The sequence below is a fragment of the Camelus bactrianus genome, chromosome 21 (assembly GCF_048773025.1).
Source record: "Camelus bactrianus isolate YW-2024 breed Bactrian camel chromosome 21, ASM4877302v1, whole genome shotgun sequence".
NCBI classification, from domain to species: domain Eukaryota; kingdom Metazoa; phylum Chordata; class Mammalia; order Artiodactyla; family Camelidae; genus Camelus; species Camelus bactrianus.
In genome coordinates, this window is record NC_133559.1 from 13,027,924 (window position 1) to 13,051,573 (window position 23,650).

Genomic DNA, 23,650 nt, shown 5'->3' on the forward strand with positions numbered 1-23,650 from the left:
AGATTCCTGGGAAAACAAAGATTGCCAAATTTGGCAAAATAATTGAATAAACCAATAAACCTTAAAGACATTTACGTAGTTATAGAAGACTCCCTCTCCATTTTTGACCAGAGCTTCAAACTCAGTTTCATAAGAGTACTAATGAACTTTCCAGCAACAGATAATCCTTACCTTACAAATTTGTTGCAAAGAAAAAAAAAGAAAGAAAAACTAAAAGAAAAAAGACTGCTTAATTCACTTTATATGATTAACATAACCATGATTCAGCAAATTATAGTTCTGTTTGATTTATGAGTTTTAATGCAAAAATCTTAATTGAAATATTAACTTACTGAATCCAACAGTTTATTTAAAATAATATGATTAAGTTAAGCAATGCAAGGATGGTGTAACAATTCATTATTCATTCAGCAATTTCATTAATGTAATTTACCTCTAATGAATGAAGATTAAAGGAATGTGACCATCTCAGTAGATACAGAAACAAATCATTTAATACATTTCAGAACATTTCTAGCAAAAACTAAAATAGCCTTCTTAAAGCTATAACAGACATTGTGCTTAAATGGAGAAAACTTCTAAGCATTTCATATCAAATGGGAGCAACACTTTCATGACTAGTGTTGAGTGTATACTGGAGGTCCTAGCCAATCAAGTAAACATAGAAAATAAATAAGATGCGTAAGTGGTGAAAGGAAAGAAAGCAAAATGCTATCGTTTACAGCTGAGAAAAATCATTTACATAGAATTTACAATTTAATTTACAGTAGAATCAACAGGTAAGCCAGTAGATCTAATGAAAGCATAGTTTGCTACTGCTGTAGTCTGCTAGAAATGTAATAAAACATATGACATAAGTTTATAGCAACTAAAAATAAGAATTAATCTAACAGAATATGTAAGACTTCCATGGTAAAAATTTATGATTGCATTAACGAACAAAAGAGATGGCCTGAATAAATAATGAATGATCACGCATGTGAAAACATCACAAGAATGTCATTTCTCCCCTAAGTACTCTACAAATTCATTGCAAGTTTACTCAAAATTCCAGCAAGATGTTTTGAGAAACTTATTTATTCTAAAATGCATACGGAGGAATCAAGGTCTACAAATAGCTAAATTGGTTTTTTAAAAAAGAGAGAGTGCTTATCCTACCAGGCAATAATACATTACAAAGCCAGAGTGTTAGAACAGTTGTGATGTAAAGGAGAAACCATAAATCAGAAGAGGAAAAATGAATTATTAAACAGGTTGAAATGGGAAAACTACTTCAATGTGTATGGAAAAATACAAAGTTGGGTTCTTACCTCTCACCATGGGTCCCAGATTAACCTCAGATTCATCATTTATTCAATGAATATTTATTGAGCATCTACAGTGTGTGAAAGGCTTTTCTAGGCATTGCATGTATGTCAGTGAAAAACACAAAAGTCCTTGCCGTCATTAAAACACTAACTATAGAGGGTAGACATATAAAGCCAGTAGAAGGAAATGTAGGGTAATTTTTTTCATGATCTTGAAGTGGGGAAAATGAAAATAAAAGAAAAATGAAATAAAAGAAGGGTCTTGTATGGCTGGATCGTGATGAGTTAGGAACTAAGGAATGTGATTAACTCAACTCCCCCTACCTAAGTCCACTTAGATGACCACAGAGGGAAGACTGTTTGAATATAGGATAGCTCCAGTGGGCTAGAGTTCTTTCTTATATTTGGCTAAAACTGCCCTCCTATAAACACCCAGCCATTGGTCTGAGTTCTGCTGGCTGGCACTGAACCCAGCGAATCTTGCATCTTCTGTCACAGACCAGCACTGAAAAAGCTGCTGTGGTCTCAGCCTTCCCTCTTCCAGTCCCGCAAACCCAGATCTTTAAGCTGGTCTTCACGTGACCTGTTCAGGGTCTTCTAAAACATTTCAGGGAACTATAGCATGACATCCACATCAGCTATTAAATGTGGCTTGCTCGTTTGAGAAATGTGCTGGAATCCCACTGGGGACCATGCATCATATAATGTGCTATGCCCAGTGCTCAGGAAAAAAGGGAATTGCTTCTATGATACTTATAATGGAAAGCTCTTCTATGATAGCCTTGTTCCACTAGATTTTGGAATATATGAAGTTCAAACAAATCTCTGCTATCCAGAATGAGTGACTACATTTTATATGTTGGTTTATTTAGTCATTATTTAAGAAATTGTCACTGAATATATTTTCTGTGCCAAGGATTGCTGTGGGCCCTGACAACTGGAACATGCTTCTCTGTACCCTGGAGAAAGAATCAAAGACCCAGGACTGAACCCGGGGAGCAGGCTCGCTTCTCATGTCCTTTCCTGAACCAGCCAGAAGGACGTGTCTCCCTCAGCAGTCTGAACAAGGCTGCATTTCACTTTTTGTCTGCTGTGGATTGCGTGACCCAAGAATTCAGGATGGCTCATACACTGAGGTTCCAGCCACAATGTCTGCTCATGTTTCCTCTCTTTAATAACTTGAAAAGGTAAGGCCAGGGGGTGCTGAATGGTTCACTACGGTTTGAAGACGGGTGAGAGAAAGGGCGTAGAATCTGGTACATTCCACACTAATCAGGTCTTACTTTAAATCGTGAACTAGCAGGAAAATTTAAATGGCCTTAAAGCCAATGCAACAAACTCTTCAGGAATAAACTTCCAGTCATGTCTCTGAACTGGGCACAGCTCTGGGCAGCACACATTTCTATACGCTGTGGAGGATTCAAGGGAAGACCCAGCTGTGCTTTGGTGGTGCTTAAAACCTAGTCGGGACCAGAAACTACACGTGGGTTGCTTCAAAATCCCCATGTATGTCATGCTGCAGAACCACATCCACGCTGCTGGAAGTGGTTAGTGCATACATAAAATTAGGCAGAATCAGAGAGGCAGTGTTTGGCAGAAAGATCCAAGGTTAGAAAGAAGGCAAGTAGCCCAGGCTGGAGGGCGAAGGGTGCCGGAGTGGGTCAGGGCTCTCACCGTGACCGAGAGCAGCACAGGCAGGTGCAGAGAAGGTGCTGGCTGTTGGGAGCCAAGTCCCGTGCTGGTGCTGCGTTCATGTCCACCGCTGCAGGATGTCTACCGGACACAGCCAGGCTCAGCAGAGAGGCCAGGGCAGTGTGTATCCTCCTGCTCAGCCTCTCGTCTTATAGATGAAGAAACAGAGACCTAGAAAAAGGAAGCTGTCTGTCTGAAGTCATATAGCCACAGGACTGGGACGCAGGTTCTTAACTAGCAACCGGCGTGTTCTCTTCTGTGTGGAGCTGCCTCTCTGGTTGCCTGGTTAGAAGGAGGACATTAACCACGATATAGCGGGGGCATCTTTAACAAGTCAGGCTGTCCTACTCCAAGCAAGAAGAGTGAGAGGGGAAGCGGGGCTTAGAAGCTGCTTGTGCTGTGTGCATGGGAGGCGGGGACATGGGGAGTGATTTCTCTGAGGCTGGTGAACAGAACGTCTTCAGTCACCCAGACCAGGAGAATCCAAATTGTCCCCTAGAGTTTGGCCTTCCAGACCTACACCTGCAGGAGAAGCAAGGTCGCTGGTGAGAGCTGTCACCCCATCTCTTCTCTAAGTGCTTTGTCCAGTCTCTTTATCTTCAAGGCAAGAGGTCCACATAGTCACTGTTACTGTTCTCTGGGGGGAGAAAGCAGAAGGCCAGTTGTGAGGCTCAACACTCAGGAGTCACACTGACCAACACCACTCAGGGGAAGGAGACCTCTCCCCAGGCACAGCGTGATCTTGATCTTGATGCCACATCAGAGCGATGTCTTCAAGGGCTGGGGTACCACAGGGAGCTCTCCCTTAGGGGGTCTTTTTATAAATCAAGCATCAGAATTTCCAGCACCCAATGCCCCCATTCACCAGTAGAAAAACCTGTGCCTCGCTCAGAATGGGAACATCTGAGGCTTGTTTTAAGGAGGCCAAGTGAAGGGGAGGAAGAGGATGAGGGGAGGCGAGGACGCTCCCCCTTTGGTAGCTGAGGATTTGGGAGCTCGCTCTGCCAAGGCTGACGAAGCACGGACAATTGGTGTGGTGAGACTCTCACCCAATTCTTGGGGACAAACTCTAAAGGGTTCACCTCTTAGGATTTTTGGTTCTTTTATATTTGTGGAGACAAATACTACCAGAACTCCAAGCCCCCTCAGCAGCTCATCCAGGTTTGCCTAAGGATGCAGCACAGGTACATTCCTGGGTTTCTACTCTGCCTGGCTTTGCCTTTTACTTTCTGCAAGTGTCGAACTCCATCTGTAGCTGAGCCTATAGGAAGTGACTGTGTGTGTACATGGGTGCACACGCCTCTGCATGGGGGGAGGGGGACAGAGGAAACAATGGTGGGGGAGGGTTTCTTTCATAATTAAAAAGCCATAATTAACAAGCTTGGTCTTGTGGGGGAGGTAAAAAAGGTTGGTCTGGCAGCCTAAAGGGCAACTTTGCTGCAGACAGAGTAGAATGTGTGTGGGGTGACTGCACGGTCCCTTCTCCCTGGCTAGCACATCCGCACACCACCCCCATCACCTGCCCACTGATGACTGAAATACCTTTACTTGGGGCTGTAACCATACATCCCACCATGAGAAAACAGAGCTAAACCGTAAATGTCCCCGGAAGTCTGAGTTAAATGCAAACTCGGTGACAACTGACAGATACTAGATTCTTTTCTGAGAGCAGATTTCAAGGGTGTGTAAATAAGCAAGAGTAACTGTTTGGGGTGTGGTTTGGATTCTCTGCACTCATCCTGATGGTCTCTCATTTTCCACCATGGCTTAATACCTTTCGGGGTGTATCTGAAATAATTTATTCCCTAACACTATATAAATGAAGGCTTAGCAAATATTGAGCAAAATGTAACAGGATGAGCCTTGGGGAGGGAGTTGAAGCAATTTTCTCATTTGAAAGTTTTGCCTACTGACCATCTAGTCCCAAACCGCTGTGGTTTGCACAAGGTCACAGGACGAGTTTGAAGTCAGATCTTGGAGAGTTTCCAGGAACCACTCTTGCTCCCTGGGCTCTCCAAGCACAGAGAGCTCTATCTGTTTGCCCCTCCAGGAGCTTCAGGGCACCGCTTCCCAGCAAGATGGAAAGTGCTCTCAGTAGGATGAAGCTTTTCAGGGCTAACATCATAGAAAGGGGCAATTATCTGTACTGATTCTGCAAAGTAGGCCATTGGTGGAAATGGGACTTAAGTTCCTGTCTGACTCCCGTGTGAGAATTTTTACCATAAATACTGTCCAACTGTATCTTTGATGGTCTCCATCTCAGGCAGGGGCTGGTTCTCTTGATTGGCTTTAAAAGATGAACCACCAGCCCTTGATTGGGTTTTTCATACTTGGAGATCAATTCCTTTAGGTTCGGAAAGACCTGTCTCTTAGTGCCTTCCGTGGTCTGCAAAAGTGCAAGAAAGAAATCATTATGCAATTGTGTGTGAAAGGCGACACTTCTCAAAACAGTGGTTTTCAGGGCTGCCTCTGAGTGGCGAGCTGAACACAAGTGGCTGGCACTTGATGCGTGGGTGCTCACACCGCACACGATGCACACAAACCCTCCTGTTTAAAACAGAACTCTGACTTGAGCTACTTTGAGTAAAGAGGATTGACAGTGAAGGGCCCCCCACCTCAGTCTGCAGTGTGGAGTAAGCCCCCATCCTGGGCAAGTTGGGGCAGGCCCTGCAGATACACTGTGGAGGGCACCCTCTACCAGCTTGCACCAGCCTCTGTGTGCTGGCAGGCTTGGCTCTCCTAGGGGACTAACAGAGGCAGACTTCTGATGGGAGGTGCAAAATGTGCAGTTTACAAACTGGATGAATTCAGAATCTGTGTGAAAGGAAAAGACAAAGAAATCCCAATTTAAATTGAACATAGGAACGTCAGTGTGATTCAGGTAAATTGTAAATAGTTTTCTGTTGATCAGCGTAGAAACCTAGTTCAGTTTTCTGATGTGATCTCATAGAAATAATTTAAAAACAAAGAGCTTCGTCTCCTCTTAGAGATTTGACTTCCTTGATGATTGCTGATTCTCACGTGGCCATGGTGTTGGTCTGTAGGGAGGGGTGCTGATCAGAAGGCCAGCGTGCAGTGTGGTTAACGTCCGTAGCACAGACGCATCCTGACATGGAAGTCGGTTGCAGGAAGGCCCACGTGAGGCTGTCACTCCGGCCCACAGCAGCATCCTGCCCAGGCCTCTGAGCCCGGAGCTGTTCTGCCATGCAATGCCCCGTGTCTGATTTATAACTGATTGGGATACCTCTCTGCTGTGTCCAAGCAAGAGACAAAATGGGGTGTTAAGGACTTATCCAGAATGTCCCAAAATATGCACAACAAAGAAATAAATGTTTTTAAACGAACTGCCTTCTAGAAAACGTTTCATTTTGAAATAATTTCAGACTTGAAGAAAAGTTGCAAAACTATTTCCGCGTATATCCTTCACCACACTCCAAATGTTAAACGTGTCATTCTGTTTTTCGTTCTCTCTTTCTAAGTACATAAATGTGCATATATGTAGGTACATATATCTTTTAAAAATTTTTGACAGTAAGTTGCTGACATGATATCCCTTTAACCCTATAATATCTCATATTTCCTAAAAAGCAAGAGCATTGCATATCCACACCAAAATTAGGAAATTAATCTTAATACAACACTATTTACTAGTCTACAGACCTTATTCAAATTTTGTTCATTGCCTTAATAATGTTCTTTGTAGCAAAAGAAAAATTATATATGTATGTGTTTGGGGATCACTATATATTCTCATCTCTTTCAAGTAGCTACAAGAAACATTAGCATATGAAGATTCTGAGAAATTTTGCAGTAAAAAAAAAAAGTCTCCTTAACCTTTAATGGAAATGTTTCAGAAAGATTATTTGAGGACTCTCTGTTAATAATTAAAGATTCTATGACATTTATTATACTCTACTTCCTGCCAGAAAAGCAGCTTCAAAAGAAAAAAGCTTTTTGATTAACTCTAGGTAAAGGAGAAAAGTTAAAGAAATCCCCAAGACTGCCAGTTGACTGATACTTCCCCTTATATTTTTATGCGGCTGTGGAGTCCCCTTGACTTCCTCAACATTCAGACCTCTCCCCACCTTCCCTTTCCACCCATCCTGGTCCTTGTTTAGACTTCTAATTCGACATTGGTCTTATATGGAGTTCAGGTTGGTGTATGTGACCACTGGAGGAACTGTGTGCTTCTACATTTTTGAACACCAGCCTTGTTTTTTAATAAACGGGAACCAGCTCTAGTGTGGTTCTATTTCTCTCAAAGAAAGATAAGGTTAACTATTGGTCCGACTCTAACTCCGCACCGGGCTTCCCTGTTTAGAGTACCTCCACCTGGCCACGTTTAGGTTCAAGAGGTGGTCTCAGGGTCTTCTCCCCCCGGCTCTTTGTTGTTGTTGTTACAGGAGTTCTTATGTCTTCTTACCTGTATTTGGTAGTACCCGTGTTTCTCTTTGAAGATTCGGTATGTGTAGACCATATTTTTAAACCTGTGGAAAGATGACTCCGTGAATCATTATGTTCTTCTATGCAAATTCAGGTAACATCTACCACTGTATTTTGTGTGCAATGCCTCTGTCAATCTTGGATCCCGTGAAGAAAATGATCACTTTCAAGCCTTCTCATCTGTGGGAAATTTGAGAGACAGAGGTTTGGAAATGGGGACCCTTATTGTGATGGTGAAAGTCTGTGCTGTAGCAAAGAAGTTAAGGAGAGAGAGTTTACAATTTCCGTCATCTTGTTATTTCTAGTTTTCTTCACTTAGCCCTAGGTTGATACAACAGACAAAACGCCACTGAGCCATCCCTCTACTGCTTATTAAATGGCATTCATTGACCTCGTTAGAGATAGTGCAAGTAAAACAGAGAATGTTGTGAACTTTGTGCAAGGAAATGATGTATTGTGCTCTTGTTCCTCACTGGGACAGAAGCCATTGGCTAAATAATCTGGAATTTAGATAAAAGACCCAATCATCAGTTTCCAAAGCAAATAATAACAGACATCATATTCCTTCAATTCTAAGATGTCCTCAATTAAAGGATAAAGTATCAACTTAATAATAGATTCCAAGGAGAAAATTGTATACATTGAGTGCCTCCATCAACTGTTAACCATGTTCTGCTACCACACAGATATTAAAATGTAAAAAATGAGGATCAAAGACATTGACAATTATCTGATTGATCACTCCTCACCACTTCACTTGCACCCACACCAAAGAATCAAACACTAATCTTTTGACTGAATTGGGAAGGCAGAGAGCTGCTTATAGCTTTGAGGTACAGGGGACTTTGTTGCTGATTGTCTGGAGACCTTGACAATTGACTTCAAATCCCAGTCCTTTTGCAGGGTTTCCTGAGGCCAGAATAAGCTAGTAGGTGTCTCTAAATCAGATGGAAAGCAACAAAAAGTTTTTACATGAGTCCTTGTCTATATGTGACAGATTAAAATATTTCACAGTCTGGGAAGAGATCTCAAAAAAGTCTTTTCACAGAAGTATTGTTCAAAACGGGATCCAAACAAGGTCCGTACATTGTATTTGGTTGATCATGTGGCTTTTCAAAACCCAGTTATCACATAGCCTATGTTAAATTTTTAAATAAATGACTTTATTTTTAATTACATTGCTATATTACCAGCCTAAGAAAATCTTTCCTAAAGGAATTGAAAGAATAAAACAAATGGAAGTTCTGGCTTAATTAGTCCAAAAGCCATATACTTCAAGGTATAAAGATGGACATTGCTCAAATATAGTCTTATTCTTTGCGAAGTATTTTAAATGAAATAACAAGCCACATTGCAGCAATGCTTTATAAGAAATTGATTTATTGAGCTTGTGATACGCATGTGAATTTATTTTGAAATGTTTACCAAAAAAGAGCACTGTAAGAGATTTCAGAGCAGTGAGATTAGTGTCAACTTTATATGATGACAATATTATTGGGTAAACATAAAAGCTTAGTTTAAATGTCTCCTAGTCTAGTTATTATTTTACAATTGTCATTTATAAAGTTTTGAAAAAATACGTAATTTCTCAGTGTGCATTCACACTGAAGACAGGTAAAAAGCCCGTGTTCCTCCAAGCCTTCTGCTCCATCACCAGTGGTGACGAGGGACCCCCTCTCTATCCCCCAGCACTCACGGTCTCGCCTTCATTTTCTCTGCCTGGAATCCAATGGGCTAATCTCATCATACCCTTAATCTGTTTGTGAGTCATTGCAAGAACCCCAGTCTTGCGAGTCATTTTTTCTCCTCTTTTCTAATCCCACAAAGTTCTGTATAGCCTGTATTGGGTCCCCTTCTCCCCAGCTCCTGCAGTCCTGCCACGTAGTCTTGAGCACTCAAGGTCTGCCATCATCACAGCTCTTGTATCTTCCACCTGTTCTCTAACCTTCCTGTCACCTTCTCTCTCTAAATGAAACCTGGCTCTGCTTCCCCTGGATCCTGCTGGAAGGCTGCTGCTTTCTCCCCCAGCGCTCTTACCACAGGCCTGGAGGGGAGGCCAGGGTTCTCCTTGCTTTTGCAGCTCTTCAGCGTTATTTCCCTTCTTCCTCCCAATTCTCCACTTTGAGTTTTGTGTCATTAGATTACATCACCCACTACCCAATAAAGGTGTCATTATTAATAACAGCTCCTGACCTCTGGGTCATTGCCACTCATTACTCCAGGTTTTAGCTCCTAGCGCGCTGTCACTGTCTTTAATACCTTTCCTGTCTAAATTGTTGGCAATTTCAGTTCACATGTAGATTATCCATCAACACTCCAGTTTCTCAGTTCCTTGCACTCCTCTCCTCCAATAATCCTGTCCTCCACCTCCATCACCCACTCAGTCCCATCTTCTTAACCAGGACTGGCTACATAATCTGTGAGGCCCAGGCGAAAATGAAAATTTAAAGACCTTGTTACAGAATTATTAGGAATTTTGAAATGGTGACAGCAGAGCATGAAACCAAGTGCAGGGCCTTCGAAGTCTAGACCCTGTGGGACTGCACAGGCTGCACACCATGAAGCCAGCCCCACTCATAACTTTGACCTTGTAATTGTCAATAATGGCAACCCTCTCATAATGTGAATTTCATGCATCCCACTCTCTTCCCCTGCTTTCCATCTTTCCAGATCCCTTCCCCTAGTATACTGACCCCAGCAATCCCTTCACCCCATAGAACTTCCAACTCATTGATCCTACCACTTTCCAATGTTCTCACTCACGTGTCTTCACTCCCTTCTCTACCCAGGTTAAACTGCTTGTCCATCATTATAATCACTCCCTTCAACCCCATTAGCACTTTCACTTTATTTCCTTAACTAGCAAAACCAGAATCCTGATTAAGCCCAACTCTCTGCAGCTGTATGTGGCCGTGTTCACTGTTCTCACTTTAAATTCGTGACCACAAATCTCCAGTGGGCTCTTAATGCCTCCAGGCAATCATTTATCTTCCTATTCTCCTCAACAGTGATTCTACACCATCTCCTTTCTTCTTAAACGTTCAACATTTCACTCCTAACTGATGCCTTCACCAAAAGGATTAAAGCCATTAGAAGAGAATTTCCAGACTCCCATCACCACACATGATTGCATCTGCACTCACAGACCCTGCCTTTGTTACTGTAGGTGAACTTTGCATGCTGCTCTGCAAAGCTAATCCCTCCTATTTCCACTGGGTGCCATCCGCTTTTATCTAGTCAAGGACATAATTCTAGTGATTGTTTCCTCTCTCTCTGATGTCATTAATTATTATTCTGTACACAACAGCCAGGGTGGTCCTTTTAGCAAAATGTGAGTCAGATCATGTCACTCCTCTGCATAAAAATCTGGTCAATTTTGAAAAATGAAAATAATTGCTCTGTGTGTGTGTCTGTGTGGGGGCTTCTATCTTGTCTTAAGTCTTCCTATAGAGCTATAATTAAGATAGTGAGGAATTGGCTCTAGAGTAGAAAAGATATTAATGGAATAAAATAGAGAGTCCAGAAACAGACCCACATTTGTATAAAAACTTGATGTATGACAGAGCTGGCATAGCAGATCTGTGAGAAGGAGATGGACCATTTGTTAAATGGTAATGATAAAGTAGTTTTCATAATCTAACATAAGACCCAACTGTGAAAAAAACAAAACATTGAGCTTAAGAGAAATAAATGTAAGCCACATTGAATTAAGGAAAGAGTTCTTAACTCACAGAAACTAAAAGCCATAAATAAGATTAATGAACTCATTATATTAACATTAAAACTTCTATTTATCATAACCTTAGCAAAGTGAAAAAGTCCGTAGATTGGGGAGGATAATTGCAACACTGTTTATAAAAAGAGCACTGAGGTACGATAAGAAAAAGACAAATAAAATGGCCAATAAACATGAAAAGATGCTTCACTTCACTGTCAATCAGGGAAATGGAAATTAAGCCACACTAGATATCAGTTCATACCAGACTGGCAAAGATGTAAGAGTTTACTAATCAGAATATTGGCTGTGATATGGAGCTATACAAAGTTTTATATGATATTAATGGGAGTGTAATTGGATACTAATGTCTTGGAGAACAATTTGGCAAAATTTAGTAAAGTTGAAAAATATGTATAATCTACGAGCCTGAATGTCTACTGTTTCAGGTTGGCAATATTGAAACAAAACTGACAATGCCAACATTTTATTATTTATTACAAAGCAAAGATCAGTGAAATCATATATTTATTACATTTAAATCTACTTTAAAAATCATAAATATATTGTAAAGTATCAAAAGTGTAAATTATCAAAAATACATATGAATACGTATTTTCTAATATGAACTATTTTAGATTACATTAATTAAAATACAGTATTCAAAAAATAACAAACACTCCATAAAACATTGTAAATTAAAATTAGTAGTGAAAGTTTAAAGGAAAATAGCTTTTTCAGTGCAATTTTGAGATTAAAGAAAGAAGAAGGAGGAGGGGATGAGGGAGGCAGGAGGGAGGGTGTGCCAGGGATGCCATCAGTAGGTCCTGAGGGCTTTTTGGTGCAGACTTTCCCATCTGTTGGAAAAGCTCTGTTGACGTTAGCTGGGGAAGGCTAAAGACAGAAGTATAAGCTTACTAAATCTTTTCCTGTGATTTGCTTATCTTCACACAATTCCATCTCTGGTTCTGCAACTTTGAAAAAAAATCTACTTTGAACATTGTGGATCTTTATAGGCGCTGATATCTTTTTATTGAAAGCAAGATACAGAGTTTGTTATTCAAGTCTTTAGGAATCTCAGTGATTGACTAGGATTGCAGATGCTTACCGATGGCTCTGAAACAGCCTCTATCCAAACACAGAAACAAAACAAACAGATAGAAGGGGCCCACCAAGAAGTGTTTATTATTTTTGCCAACAACCTCACCCCTTTTGAAGTATACTATTTTGTGGTAAAAGCTATGTTTTAATTCTCTAGTAGTTCTCTTTTAGTAAGATTTTACTTTCTTACTATTAAGAAATATGTTTTAGATTCTTCAAAAAAATAGACCTAAAATGAACGTAGTGTAAAAATTTGTATCTCTGATTTTCCCCCCGTGCCTTTAGGAAGATGGAATGGGGGACGGGATGACCTCAGGCTGATTCTCATGGGAGAAGAAGAGGAGTGATGGGTATTCAGGGCTTGCTTGGTGTACATATTCCTGTCTTAACAGGTCTCAAGTCTTATAAAGCTATGAGAATCAATATCACAGTCTCCTCACTGTCTACATACCACCACCTCCAGCCACAGGCTGTCTCTGCCACCCAGGCTTTGCCCAAAAACCTGGTCAAGCAGGGCACTGAGTTGATTCAGGGCACCTAGTGCTTTAAGTGAGCCACCCTGGGGTGGGGCGCTCCATCGGGGGAAAAGGAAGGGAACCTTTGAAGAAAGTCACCCATTACGATGGAGGCATAACACTTACCAGACTGAATTTTAATTATCCATTTACACATCTACAATTCACACGCAGGCCAGGATCGTGTTTTCTTTGTTTACTCCAGCACATTGCCTGTCTCAGTACATTCTCAATAACTGTTGACTGAGTTGCGTTGAACTATCTCTTTTAAATTTCCTTCGTTAATATAGAGAAAAATCACATCATATATATATATATCTTTCTTTTTAATTGAAGTACAGTCTGTTACATGCATTGAATTATCTTAACAAGAAATGTGCCAAGCCTGTATGAAGAAATCTTACCAAGAGACCTAATCAAACTCCTCATGGAATAAAAGGAGATGGAAGAAATGTCTATGTGAACCATCAAAATAATGAAATACAACGTGTATTGATTCATACCACGTTCTTATTTAACCACCTGTTTGGCCAGTACAAGCAGTGGACATACCATGGAGAATGTGAATTATTACAGCCTCAATCAAAGGTTAGCATATTTACAGCTGCACTTCTAGATGTGCATGTTTTCGTGGGTAAAATGATCAAAATCTGGCACCTACATTTAGGGAAAGATTTCCTGTAAATCAAAAGCAAGCAAGCTAGCTAGCTAGCTATCTAAAATTCCTAACAGCAAGGTAGTTAGAACGAGTTTGCCTTCATCTGATAACAGTAGCCTTATACAGTCATGGCCTTGCCTCAGGTATGTGTCAGTTCTCTTTCTCTGGCATAAGATAGCCCAGAAGGACATTGATTATCTTATCCTGTAAAGTATGACGTTGGTTCATTTCTGGGTCTGTTTATACTAATTAACATTTCTCCTCATTATGGATTGTGTTTATACCTGGTAAATCTTGATTGGATGCCAGACATAGCAAATTTTACTTTATTTGGTGCTCCGTATTTTTGTGCTCCTGTAAATAGTCTTGAACTTTGTTCCAGGGTGCAGTTAAGCTACTTGGAAATAGTTCAGTCTTCTGGAGGCTTGTTTTAAATCTTTTTTAGGTGGCACAAGAGCAGCCTTGAATCTAGAACTAATTCTGTTCCACTACTGAGTCAATATGCTTCTGATTACTCTAACTGATGTCCATGAATTATAAAATTTTCTACTCTGGTGAGAACACAAACTTTATTTTCAGACCAGTGTGAGCTCCAGAGATTGTTCCCTTGGCTTCTTTTGGGTCATTTTTTTTTTTTTTTTTACTCAGCCTTGGGTATTTTCCTAATGCACACAAGCTATTTAACACTAAGCTGATGATTCAAGAAACCCGTCTGTAGATCCCAGGAGCTCATTCAAAGAGTATCTTTCCTTCTGTGTTCTGCCTTCCTGCTCCCTGCCCGTAAACTCTAGGCACCTTGGCCTTCATGGACTCTGAGCTCTATCTCGTCAACTTAGGGAGACCATCAGGTTCCACCTTGGTAGACAAGGACAATAAGACAATTATTGAAATTATCTCAGATGTTCAAGAATCTAGAGGAAAAAGCTTGTTAAGTAGAAACATGGATGATATTAAAGAAACATCTAAATGTATGATTATATATAAATTATGATAGATGCAGTCAACAAAATAGGAAGGAATCATGAAAAGATGAGATATATTGGCTTTCTTTGATGTGGAAAGATACATATTATACATTAAAAAAACAGGTAGTAAATCAGCTTTTATATAATGAACCATTTATGTACATATATACAACATTTGCTTATATATGCATATACATAGAGACATACATCTCTGGAGAGATGTGGACTGAAATATCAAAAATGGTGATTTCTGAGTGTGACTGAGATCATTTCTGCTCTCTTTTTTGTACCTTTCTCTATGCTTGATTTTTCTAAAACAACAAAAAAGTCTGAATTGATTTTTTTCTTTCTGAACTCTAAAAGTCTTTCCAAATATCTCAGAGTCTGAGAGCTGGAAATGTCTCTCGAGATCTCTCTCCCTCCTTCTTTGTGTTGTTCCCTCCGCAGTGAGGACATGCCCCAAGTCAGGGCTCAGGTTCTCCTCTCCTGCAGCCTTCCTACGACTGCAGGAAGTCCCTCCTCACTCCAAGCGGTGAAGCCCATGCATCTCCTAATATCCACTCCATCTGACCCTGCTGACTGTAAAGGCAGACCCACTTCCAACTTCCTACACTCACAAAGTCACCTACATAGTGTTTTGCACATTGGTGTTCTCTGCACGCTCTATCAGGCTGTGAGATCAGGTAACATTTCCTGTCCACGGCTACCACATAGCTTTCTGGTCGGTGCTATATGCTGTTAGGTCAACTCTCCCTGTGACTTCCTTCCTTTATTTCTAACCTTCTCCCATAGTATCATAGTAAGCGAAAATAGTTGATTGGGGGAGCCACGGAAAGGGAAAGGGGTCAGGTGGGAAAGTGCTGGAATGTGGTCACTCTGCCCTGGTCCTTTCAGGGACTGGAGCAAACGGGGCGCTGTCGGACAGTGCCTGCAGAGGGTTCAGAGCTGCCCACGGTCTCTGGGGCAAGGGCAAGGGCAGAAGCAGGCAGGTTGGCCTCTGTCAGCAGAATATAAATTGCTTAGATCTGTGAAAGCATGGAATTTGGCGTATTGGCATTCTAACCCAACAAAGAGGAAAGGGTAGCTCCTCTCTGGGGAGCAAAATGACAAGATTTCACATGTCAGGATTTTCTAGTACCAAGCCCTCAAGTACCTGCCTTGGACACTTTACAACACAGGTCCAAGGCGACCACCTTGAACATATTGCAGTGGAACTGGAGACATTGGTAAGAGAGGGAACATGACACCATATTAACAGTTCGATCTTGGACAAGTTATTTAATAAGAAGCCCCAGTTTCTTTCCCCACAAGGTAGGGATATGTCACCTACTGAAGATGGTTTTGCAGAGAATAAGTGAGATAATTGATGTAACAAGCTCAACATGGTTTTTGGCTCATAGAAAACTCCTTCAGGGTGGCTCTTGCTGCAAAGATGTAGAAAACAAGGCTAACACTCGTGTTGTAGACACCTTAGCTTTGCTCACATAGGGTTATATACTGGAATATAAATTGCTTTATGTGACCTTTTTAGAGGAACCTTTCCTGTACCCAACCTAAAGCAGACTGTCTCACTCTGTAAAATGCCTGTTTCTTTTCACCACATTCTCGCCTCTCACTGGAATATAGTTTCACTAGGGCAGGACCAATGTCAAATACTATTTATCACTATTTCACTAATGCCTAGGACTATGCCTGACATAACAGGCGCACAGTATATGCTTGTTGAATGAAAAAATAAAGGTTCTATTCATTCTCCAGCTCCCAGATTTTATGTAGGCTTTCCACTCCCTGATAAATGATTCACTCCTTCCTCTCAAGTTCCCATCATCCCCTGATTGTAAATCATCAGTTACCACACATGTCACAGTGTCCATTTACTTCTTTAATTTCCTCACTAGACTCTGCCTTATCAACAAAGTATCTAACACAGTGCCTGGCATATAGGAGACTTTAAACAATTGCTGAACAACTAGAATTGAATGGTCTGTACCGATCTGTGTGATGACAAAATTTCACAAGAGCTGTGAAGCGGGTCATTTGATCTAAGCCTTGAGCCTCAGGGTGCCTAATATTTTACATGTGTTTTAGTGACATGGGTAGGGAAGAGGGTGAGACTTGATCAGGGGCAGGTGTCTAACAAATTTTTCTTATCTCTCCAGTTGATTTGTTGTTATTTTTATTAAATTTCTTAGTGACTTTTGCATTAGATGAACGTATAAACTAGGAAGATGTATCACAGAACAGTTGAGAATAAATGTCATTTTTTAAAGAGAATCCAGGTTTCAACTATCTACCCTGAAATCTTGATGGAGATCTCCCCTATCTCTGTCACAGCCCATGCACCTTCTTCTAGTCTCCGTTCCCACTGCTGGTCCCGCCACAGTCAGTTCCTCCCCATCTCCCATCTGGAGACATAACAGGCTCACTGCTATCATCACCTGCCAGCTTCAGTTCATTCTACTTGATTGGGGTTCTTAAAACTCAGCACCAGTCTTGTCATTTCCATGCTCAGAAATGATCCATGTTTCCTCATTATCTATAGAATCATTTTTAAGACCCTATAATATTATCCCAAACTGACTCTTTCAAAAGTTGGCTTCCGAGTTACCTTTCCAGAGCCCTTTATGATTTGTATGTGCTTTAAAATATCCCACGTCTAGATCTATGTTCTTGCCTTCTCCCCTCCCTACAGTGCCTTCCATCCCATTTCTGTGTAACCAAATCTTATCCACTCTTTTAAGTCCCAGCTCAGATATCACCTCCTCTAAGAAGACTTTCCCGCTCATCTCTTCTGCCCTTGAATTTGTATAAAGCTCTCTGATTTTATACTTCACCCTTGTTGTATTTATTCCTTATTTATTATGTTGAAAAAAAATTGCAAGATCCTTATTGGAATCTCCCCAGGCCTTAGCACAGTGTTTGAATAGATAATGGGGATTCAGTACATTTTTGTAAACATTTTTAAAATTATCGAAGTAATACATGCACATACAAAGCATTTAAACAGTGCAAAAAAGTTATCAAATTAAAAGAATGAATCCGACACCTTTTTCCTACTCACACCTCCTAAGTTTCCCAGCTGTAACCACTATTATAAGTCTCTTATATACCTTCCAAAAATTGTTTATGAATGTACAAGGATATACACATACTTTTTTTTACACAAATGGGATCGTACTTTGCATCTTGCCTTTTTCATACAGCAATAAATCTTGGAGGCTTTTTCATACTGTATTTCAATCTTGTTAATGCCAATTTGTACATACTTGTGCAGTCATAACTACATGATGGGTTTTTATTAGTGAAAATTTGTGTTACATGTTATATCCATGCAGTTTATGTTTTGACCACATTCCCATCCAGAGAAGCTGCATTTATTTAGCATGTGCAAGCCTGTCTGCTCCCCAGCACTCGAATTTCCTCTGGGTATTTTCATAGTTTTAATTCTAGCCCCTTGAATAGGTAAAAATGCTATCTCATTATTCTTTTAATTTGTATTTTTTTGGTTTTGAGTGAGAACTAGCATTTTTTTTCCCATAGCATTCTTTCTCACATTCCATTTCAGAGAATCTCCTCTTGCACTTTACCTAGTTTTCTATTGATTTTTAAAAGCTCTTATATGTTAATGAAATTTTGGGGTTTTTTTCTGTTGGTTTGTCAATAAGTTGTTTTCTTTTTTTTTTTTTTTTACATTTTTTATTGAGTAATAGTTATTTTACAATGTTGTGTCAAATTCTAGTGTAGAGCACAATTTTTCAGTCATACATGAACATGTTTATATTCATTGTCACATTTTTTTTTTTCACTGTGAGCTACCACAAGATCTTGAATAAGTTGTTTTTAACAACAGTTTGTTTTTTTTTTTTTTTTGAATAATGGTCATATTTATCGATCTTTCCTTTTTGGTTTCTGGGTTTTATACCTTGTTACAGAGGCCTTCTCAATTCCAGGATATTTTTGAATAGTTCACATTTTCTTCTAAAATACATAGTTTCATTAAAAAAAATTATGTATTAGAACCACTTTGAATTAATTTTACTTCAAGAAGTAAGAAAGGGATTCAGGTTTATTTTTTTCCAGATGACTAGCCAAGTGTCCCAACATTATTAATTATTACTCATCTTTTCCTCGTTGATCTAAAATGCTTTTTTAATTGTATGCTAAATTCCATATATTTTTGGCTTTATTTCTACCAGCCTCTGTATTCTATTCCATTGATCTCTCAGTACCAAATTCGTTTAATTACCGTAGTGATTACTGTGGTTTTATGATGTATTTTAATATTTGATAGAGCTAGTCCCCTTTTTTTTGATCAAAAATTTTCTGGCTCTCTGGTAGGTTCCCTATGTTTCATTTCCCACTTGGATAAACTTTACTATCTTTGAAGAAAAATTTTAAAGTTCTGTTGTTTTTTTTTTTTACTGGAAGCATACTGAATTTATAGATTAATTATGGTGAATTGATATGCTCCCAAATTGAATCCTTCCCTTCTAGTAAGACTTCCAGTAAACTCCCTAGTAGATATTTAAGCTTTTATGTACAAGTCTCGTACATTTCATATTACATTTATTTGTGGGTATTATTTTTTGCTGATGTAAATGAGATGTTTTATTATATCTTCTTATTGGTTATTGTTTCTGTATCAGACAGCTATTTATTTTATTTTATTTTTAAATATTTTTTAAATTGAGTTGTAGTCAGTTTACAATGTGTCAGTTTCGAGAGTGGAGCACAATTTTTCAGTTATACATGAACATGCATATATTCATTGTCACATTCTTTTTTGCTGTGAGCTACCACAAGATCTTGTAAATATTTCCCTCTGCTATACAGTATAATCTTGTTTATCTATTCTACACATGTCAGTATCTACAAATTTCGAACTCCCAGTCTGTCCCTTCCCACCCCCGTCCCCCTGGCAACCACAGTTTGTATTCTGTGTCTATGACTCTGTTTCTATTTTATATGTCCCTGGAGAATGTCATTTTAAGTGAAGTAAGCCAGAAAGAGAAAGAAAAATACCATATGAAATCACTCATATATGGAATCTTAAAAAAAAAAAAGAACATAAATAAATAGAAAGCTATTGACTTTAAATTTCAAATGTATAAGCAGATATCCTTGTTGAATTTTGTTTTTAGTAGCTTTTTTTCCAGTAAAATCTAGATTTCACAGGTATAAAACTCATGTTGGCTGCAAATAATAATAATTTTGCATCTTCCTTTTCAACTTTCACATTTTTTCCCTTTGACTAATTACACTTGCAAATATCTCCTGCGACATGTTACAAAGATGCTTACCATGAGCATTTTTGGCTTATTCATGATTTTAGGGGTAATTCGCCTAGTATTTCATCTGGCCTTTGGTTAAGGAAGCATTTATCCAGCTCTGTCCGGTTGGAAGTGTGTAAGGGCATGCATGTGTAAGTGCACACAAGTGAGTGTTTAAATGAGGGGTGGATGCTGAATTTTATCTAACACCTTTTAAGCAAATCTGAATGAGCCACGAAATTTGTAACCTCTGACCTGTTAACATGTAATTAAATTAAGAATTTTCCTACCATGGAACCATCCTTGATTTCTTGGATTGGACCATACTTGAGCATAGTGTATTTTTTCCTTTAATATGTTACTGGCTTCTATTTTGTTAGTGGTTCATTGAAAGTTGATATTAAATGAAGTTGATCTGTAGTTTTCTTTTTTTGAAAAAGAAATTTTACTTTCTTACATACGAATTGTAAAAAATCAGCAAAAAGAAGATTAACTTAAGCTAACAATATGTAGAGGATATGATTGTGCAATTCTCGAAAGAATAAGCAATGGCTAAAAAATATAGGGAGACACTCTCAACATCACTTGTAACTTGAAAATTCAAAGTGCTAACATCTTAAGGCTCCCATTCTTGGATCTGGATTCCTGGCATCATATAAAGAAAGATGCCTATTCTGTTAGGAATGGCAATCACTTTTGTCCTCATAGCTCCTAATGCTAAGAAACACTAAAGCACATTCTTGGAGACACCTGGGTTTTAATTCCCACAACAAACAAGAGAAACTTCAGTGGTCTCCCCAAAAAGGAGAATCCTTAAAGACAGGAGATTCCCGCTGATGTCTGTTCAAGATTGCTTTTTAAACTAGGCTAAACAAGTTCCTCTCAGCAGGACAGCTCTGATACTCTGGCCTGGAACTTCATACTGAGCTCAGCCTCTTTGGAAACACCAAGTGAATTTCAACACAAGCAAATTGTTTGAGATATCCCAGGTCTCTGCTATAAAACGATGGCTGCTTAGACTTGCCTTGATAGACTACAGAAAGGATGAAAGGAGATGATGTATGCTGAAGCCTTTTTACAAGTCTAAAGAAATTTGAAATATTATTTGTATTTTAAGCATCGCAAGTGGACACAGCAGAATCTGTGTAAAAACCTGGCCTCTCAGGTTAAAATTTCATAAAGGGCACCTAGTCTTTTCCATACCAAATAAGCCAGCCACTACAGAAGAGGCCCTTTCTCCCACAGCTGCCCTTCTCTTCACCCCCACCCCTTCTGCTGCTCCACAGAGTCTGCTCCTGCGGGCTTTGCACCAGGAGGGAAGGGCAGGTGGAGAAGCCTGGACAGACACGTTCCTCCCATCCCCTCCTGGTAGTATCGGTCTGTTTCTCATTCTGCTCATTTGGGCTGCAAAGCCAGTCAAGTGCAATGACTTTTCTACTTGTAGGTATCAGTCCTACATTCAGCATAAGGTCCCAAATGTGTGGAAGATGGGGCTACTCACGAGACACAGAGGCATAGGACTCCTGGCATAGACTCGCTGTCTCTTAACAGAAAGTTGCCATCCACCCCTTCCTTGAGCAGCAGGGTCTCGCAGTCTCGCTTGGACAGAGGGCCGTGGTAGTAAGGCAGATCCATGGGGAGCCCCCTCGTATCCCTGAAATCCAGTCCCAAGTCCAGGTATGGCTCTGAGATGAGGAGTGGAGGCAGTTGGCCTAGTGGGGCCTGTGGAAACACCTCTTCCTCCTCTGTCTTGTGGGAGTGAGATAAAGTTGCTCTGTGGAACTCAGAGAGTTTCACAAGATTCAGGAAATGAGAGAGGTGGGGGTGATGAAGTGACCAAGACTTTTCAGCCTGTAAATGGCCCAAGTGTGACTCACAGGAGTGGGTTAAAGTATGTTTGAGTACACAGTGGAATCAGTGATGTTCATGGCCAGAGCTCAAGCTGAAGACAAGCCCCCCAGAACTGGCTTGTAGCCTTGTCCTTCACCCTCAGTCACCAGTTTTCACCTTCTCTGGTTCATGGCATCTCTTCCAGAGATCATATTACTGCTTTTTGCTGAATTGGATGTGCATTTTCTGCTGAAGCTGCCTATGATTATGCTGTGCTTTGCCCAGAATGGCTGTTCAAAAAGTGTTCAGATGCTGAATGAATCCAGGTATATCCAGACACAGTGGAACAGCTGAAAATGTAGAACATCCATGGGTCAAATGACATGAAAAATGGAAGACAGCAGTGGCAATAGAAAGCAGTTGGACACCGTGGTGGAGGAGAGCCCATCCACTGGCAAAGACTCCCAGCCACTGTTGACCAAAGGTTATTTTTAACATCCTCCAGCATTGTGTCTTTAGGGGAAAGAGCTGGTGCAGGTGGGAGGGATATCTGGGTATGCAAATTTATTGCAGGATGCTTCTCCAGGTGGAAGAAAAGAATGTATTCAACTTGAGTTTGAAGATCCTCAGGTCCTTTGAAGTTCTCATCCTGCAGGACTGCAGTGATGTGTCCTCATAAATAAAGACCAGGAAAAGTCTATCCAACCAGAGACCCTGAGACACATTTAGACACGCTGGTGTTGATAAGAAAATCCCCTCCCCCCGTTTTTTTTTTCCTGCTGAGCCTTTTCTTCCTTGATCGGCTGATACTCCTGGAGAAGGTAGTTTCTGTTATCTAAGGATCAGAGTTATCCCTAAGAGTAATTCTTAAGTCCTTTTTTCCCCACCTATATTGATGTATAATTGACATAAAACATTGTGTAAATTTAAGGTGTGCTGCATACGAATTTTGTACATTTATACATTGTAAATGATTATCACCGTAGCATTAGCTAACACCACCATCTTGTCACATACTTCCCATTTCTATTTTGTGGCGAGAATATTTAAGATCTACTCTCTTAGCAACTTTCAAGTAAATAATACAGTATTGTTAACTGTAATCACCATGTTCTACATCAGATTCCTCAAATTTGGTCACCATATAACTGGAAATTTGTACCCTTTGACCAACAATGCCCTGTTTCCCCCAAGTCTTTTTGAGCAACCAAACCATCCTACATAGTATTAATTAATTTCAGAAAGAATAGCGTATCTATAATCCAAAGTTTTAAATTGGATTACATTTGTTCGACTCTCACAATTACCATCACACAATGTCAATTGGTATGAGCTATATGTAAATTTCTCTCCCTATTCAGCTGCTTTATCCAACTATCTATGGGAATTAATTGCTATGTATCTCAAGTACATATCTATAAAAGTAGAACTATGTGCTCAGGACCCATCCTTGCTTCTCTTACAGTCTTCTTAACTCAAATGATTACTTTGTCTTGTGTCTTTGTTTACCAGCTGTCTACCCACTCTTGGGGCTCTGTCTTACGTTGAACTTCCCTGTAGCAGATTTTTGTTCTTCCTTGAAAGTCCCACTACTCTGCTGTTGGTGTAATGTGGTATAATGGAGTGACCCTAATCAAGGAACTTATTACCAGATTGATATGCTTTCAAATCCCCATTTCTCTTGTGTGACCTTGGGCAATTTGCCATACAATTTCCTGGGAATTATGGCAGTTGAGGAGGGAAATTTTACTGATGAAAGAGGAAATTGGGGACCAAGCTTGGTGTGAGGATATTTTTTGACATAAGGAGGAAATGATTGGATACACACTCAAGGTCTTTATCATCACAGGGGCTTTCATGCCTTTTTTTTTTTTTCCTGTTTCAAAACCCAGTCGCCTCCTCCTTATTCATCATAAGAGAAATGAAAATTGAATCACATAGAGATAACATCTTTCACCAATCATTTTTCCAAAGAAGATATAGTAATGGCCAACAAGTGCATGCAAAGGTTCTTACCATCATTAATTACTTGGGAAATGCTAGGAGATCAAAATCATGGTGAGATATCACCCCACACATTTTAGAATGGCTATTATCAAAAGATAAGACATAACAAATGCTGGTGAAGATGTGGAGAAAAGGGAACCCTTGTGC

General features: G+C 39.9%; 1 protein-coding gene across 1 annotated transcript; it reads right to left on the bottom strand.

The window, feature by feature from the left end:
* Positions 1-328: 328 nt before the first annotated feature.
* Positions 329-22,453, bottom strand: SH2D1B (SH2 domain containing 1B). Its single transcript, XM_010953769.3, has 4 exons — positions 21,168-22,453; positions 7,423-7,486; positions 5,220-5,385; positions 329-3,636 (listed from the first exon to the last, which is right to left on the bottom strand). Exons 1-4 carry the CDS (start codon positions 21,299-21,301, stop codon positions 3,599-3,601), a joined length of 402 nt encoding a protein of 133 aa, XP_010952071.1. The 5' UTR covers positions 21,302-22,453; the 3' UTR covers positions 329-3,598.
* Between the last annotated feature and the right edge of the window lie 1,197 nt (positions 22,454-23,650).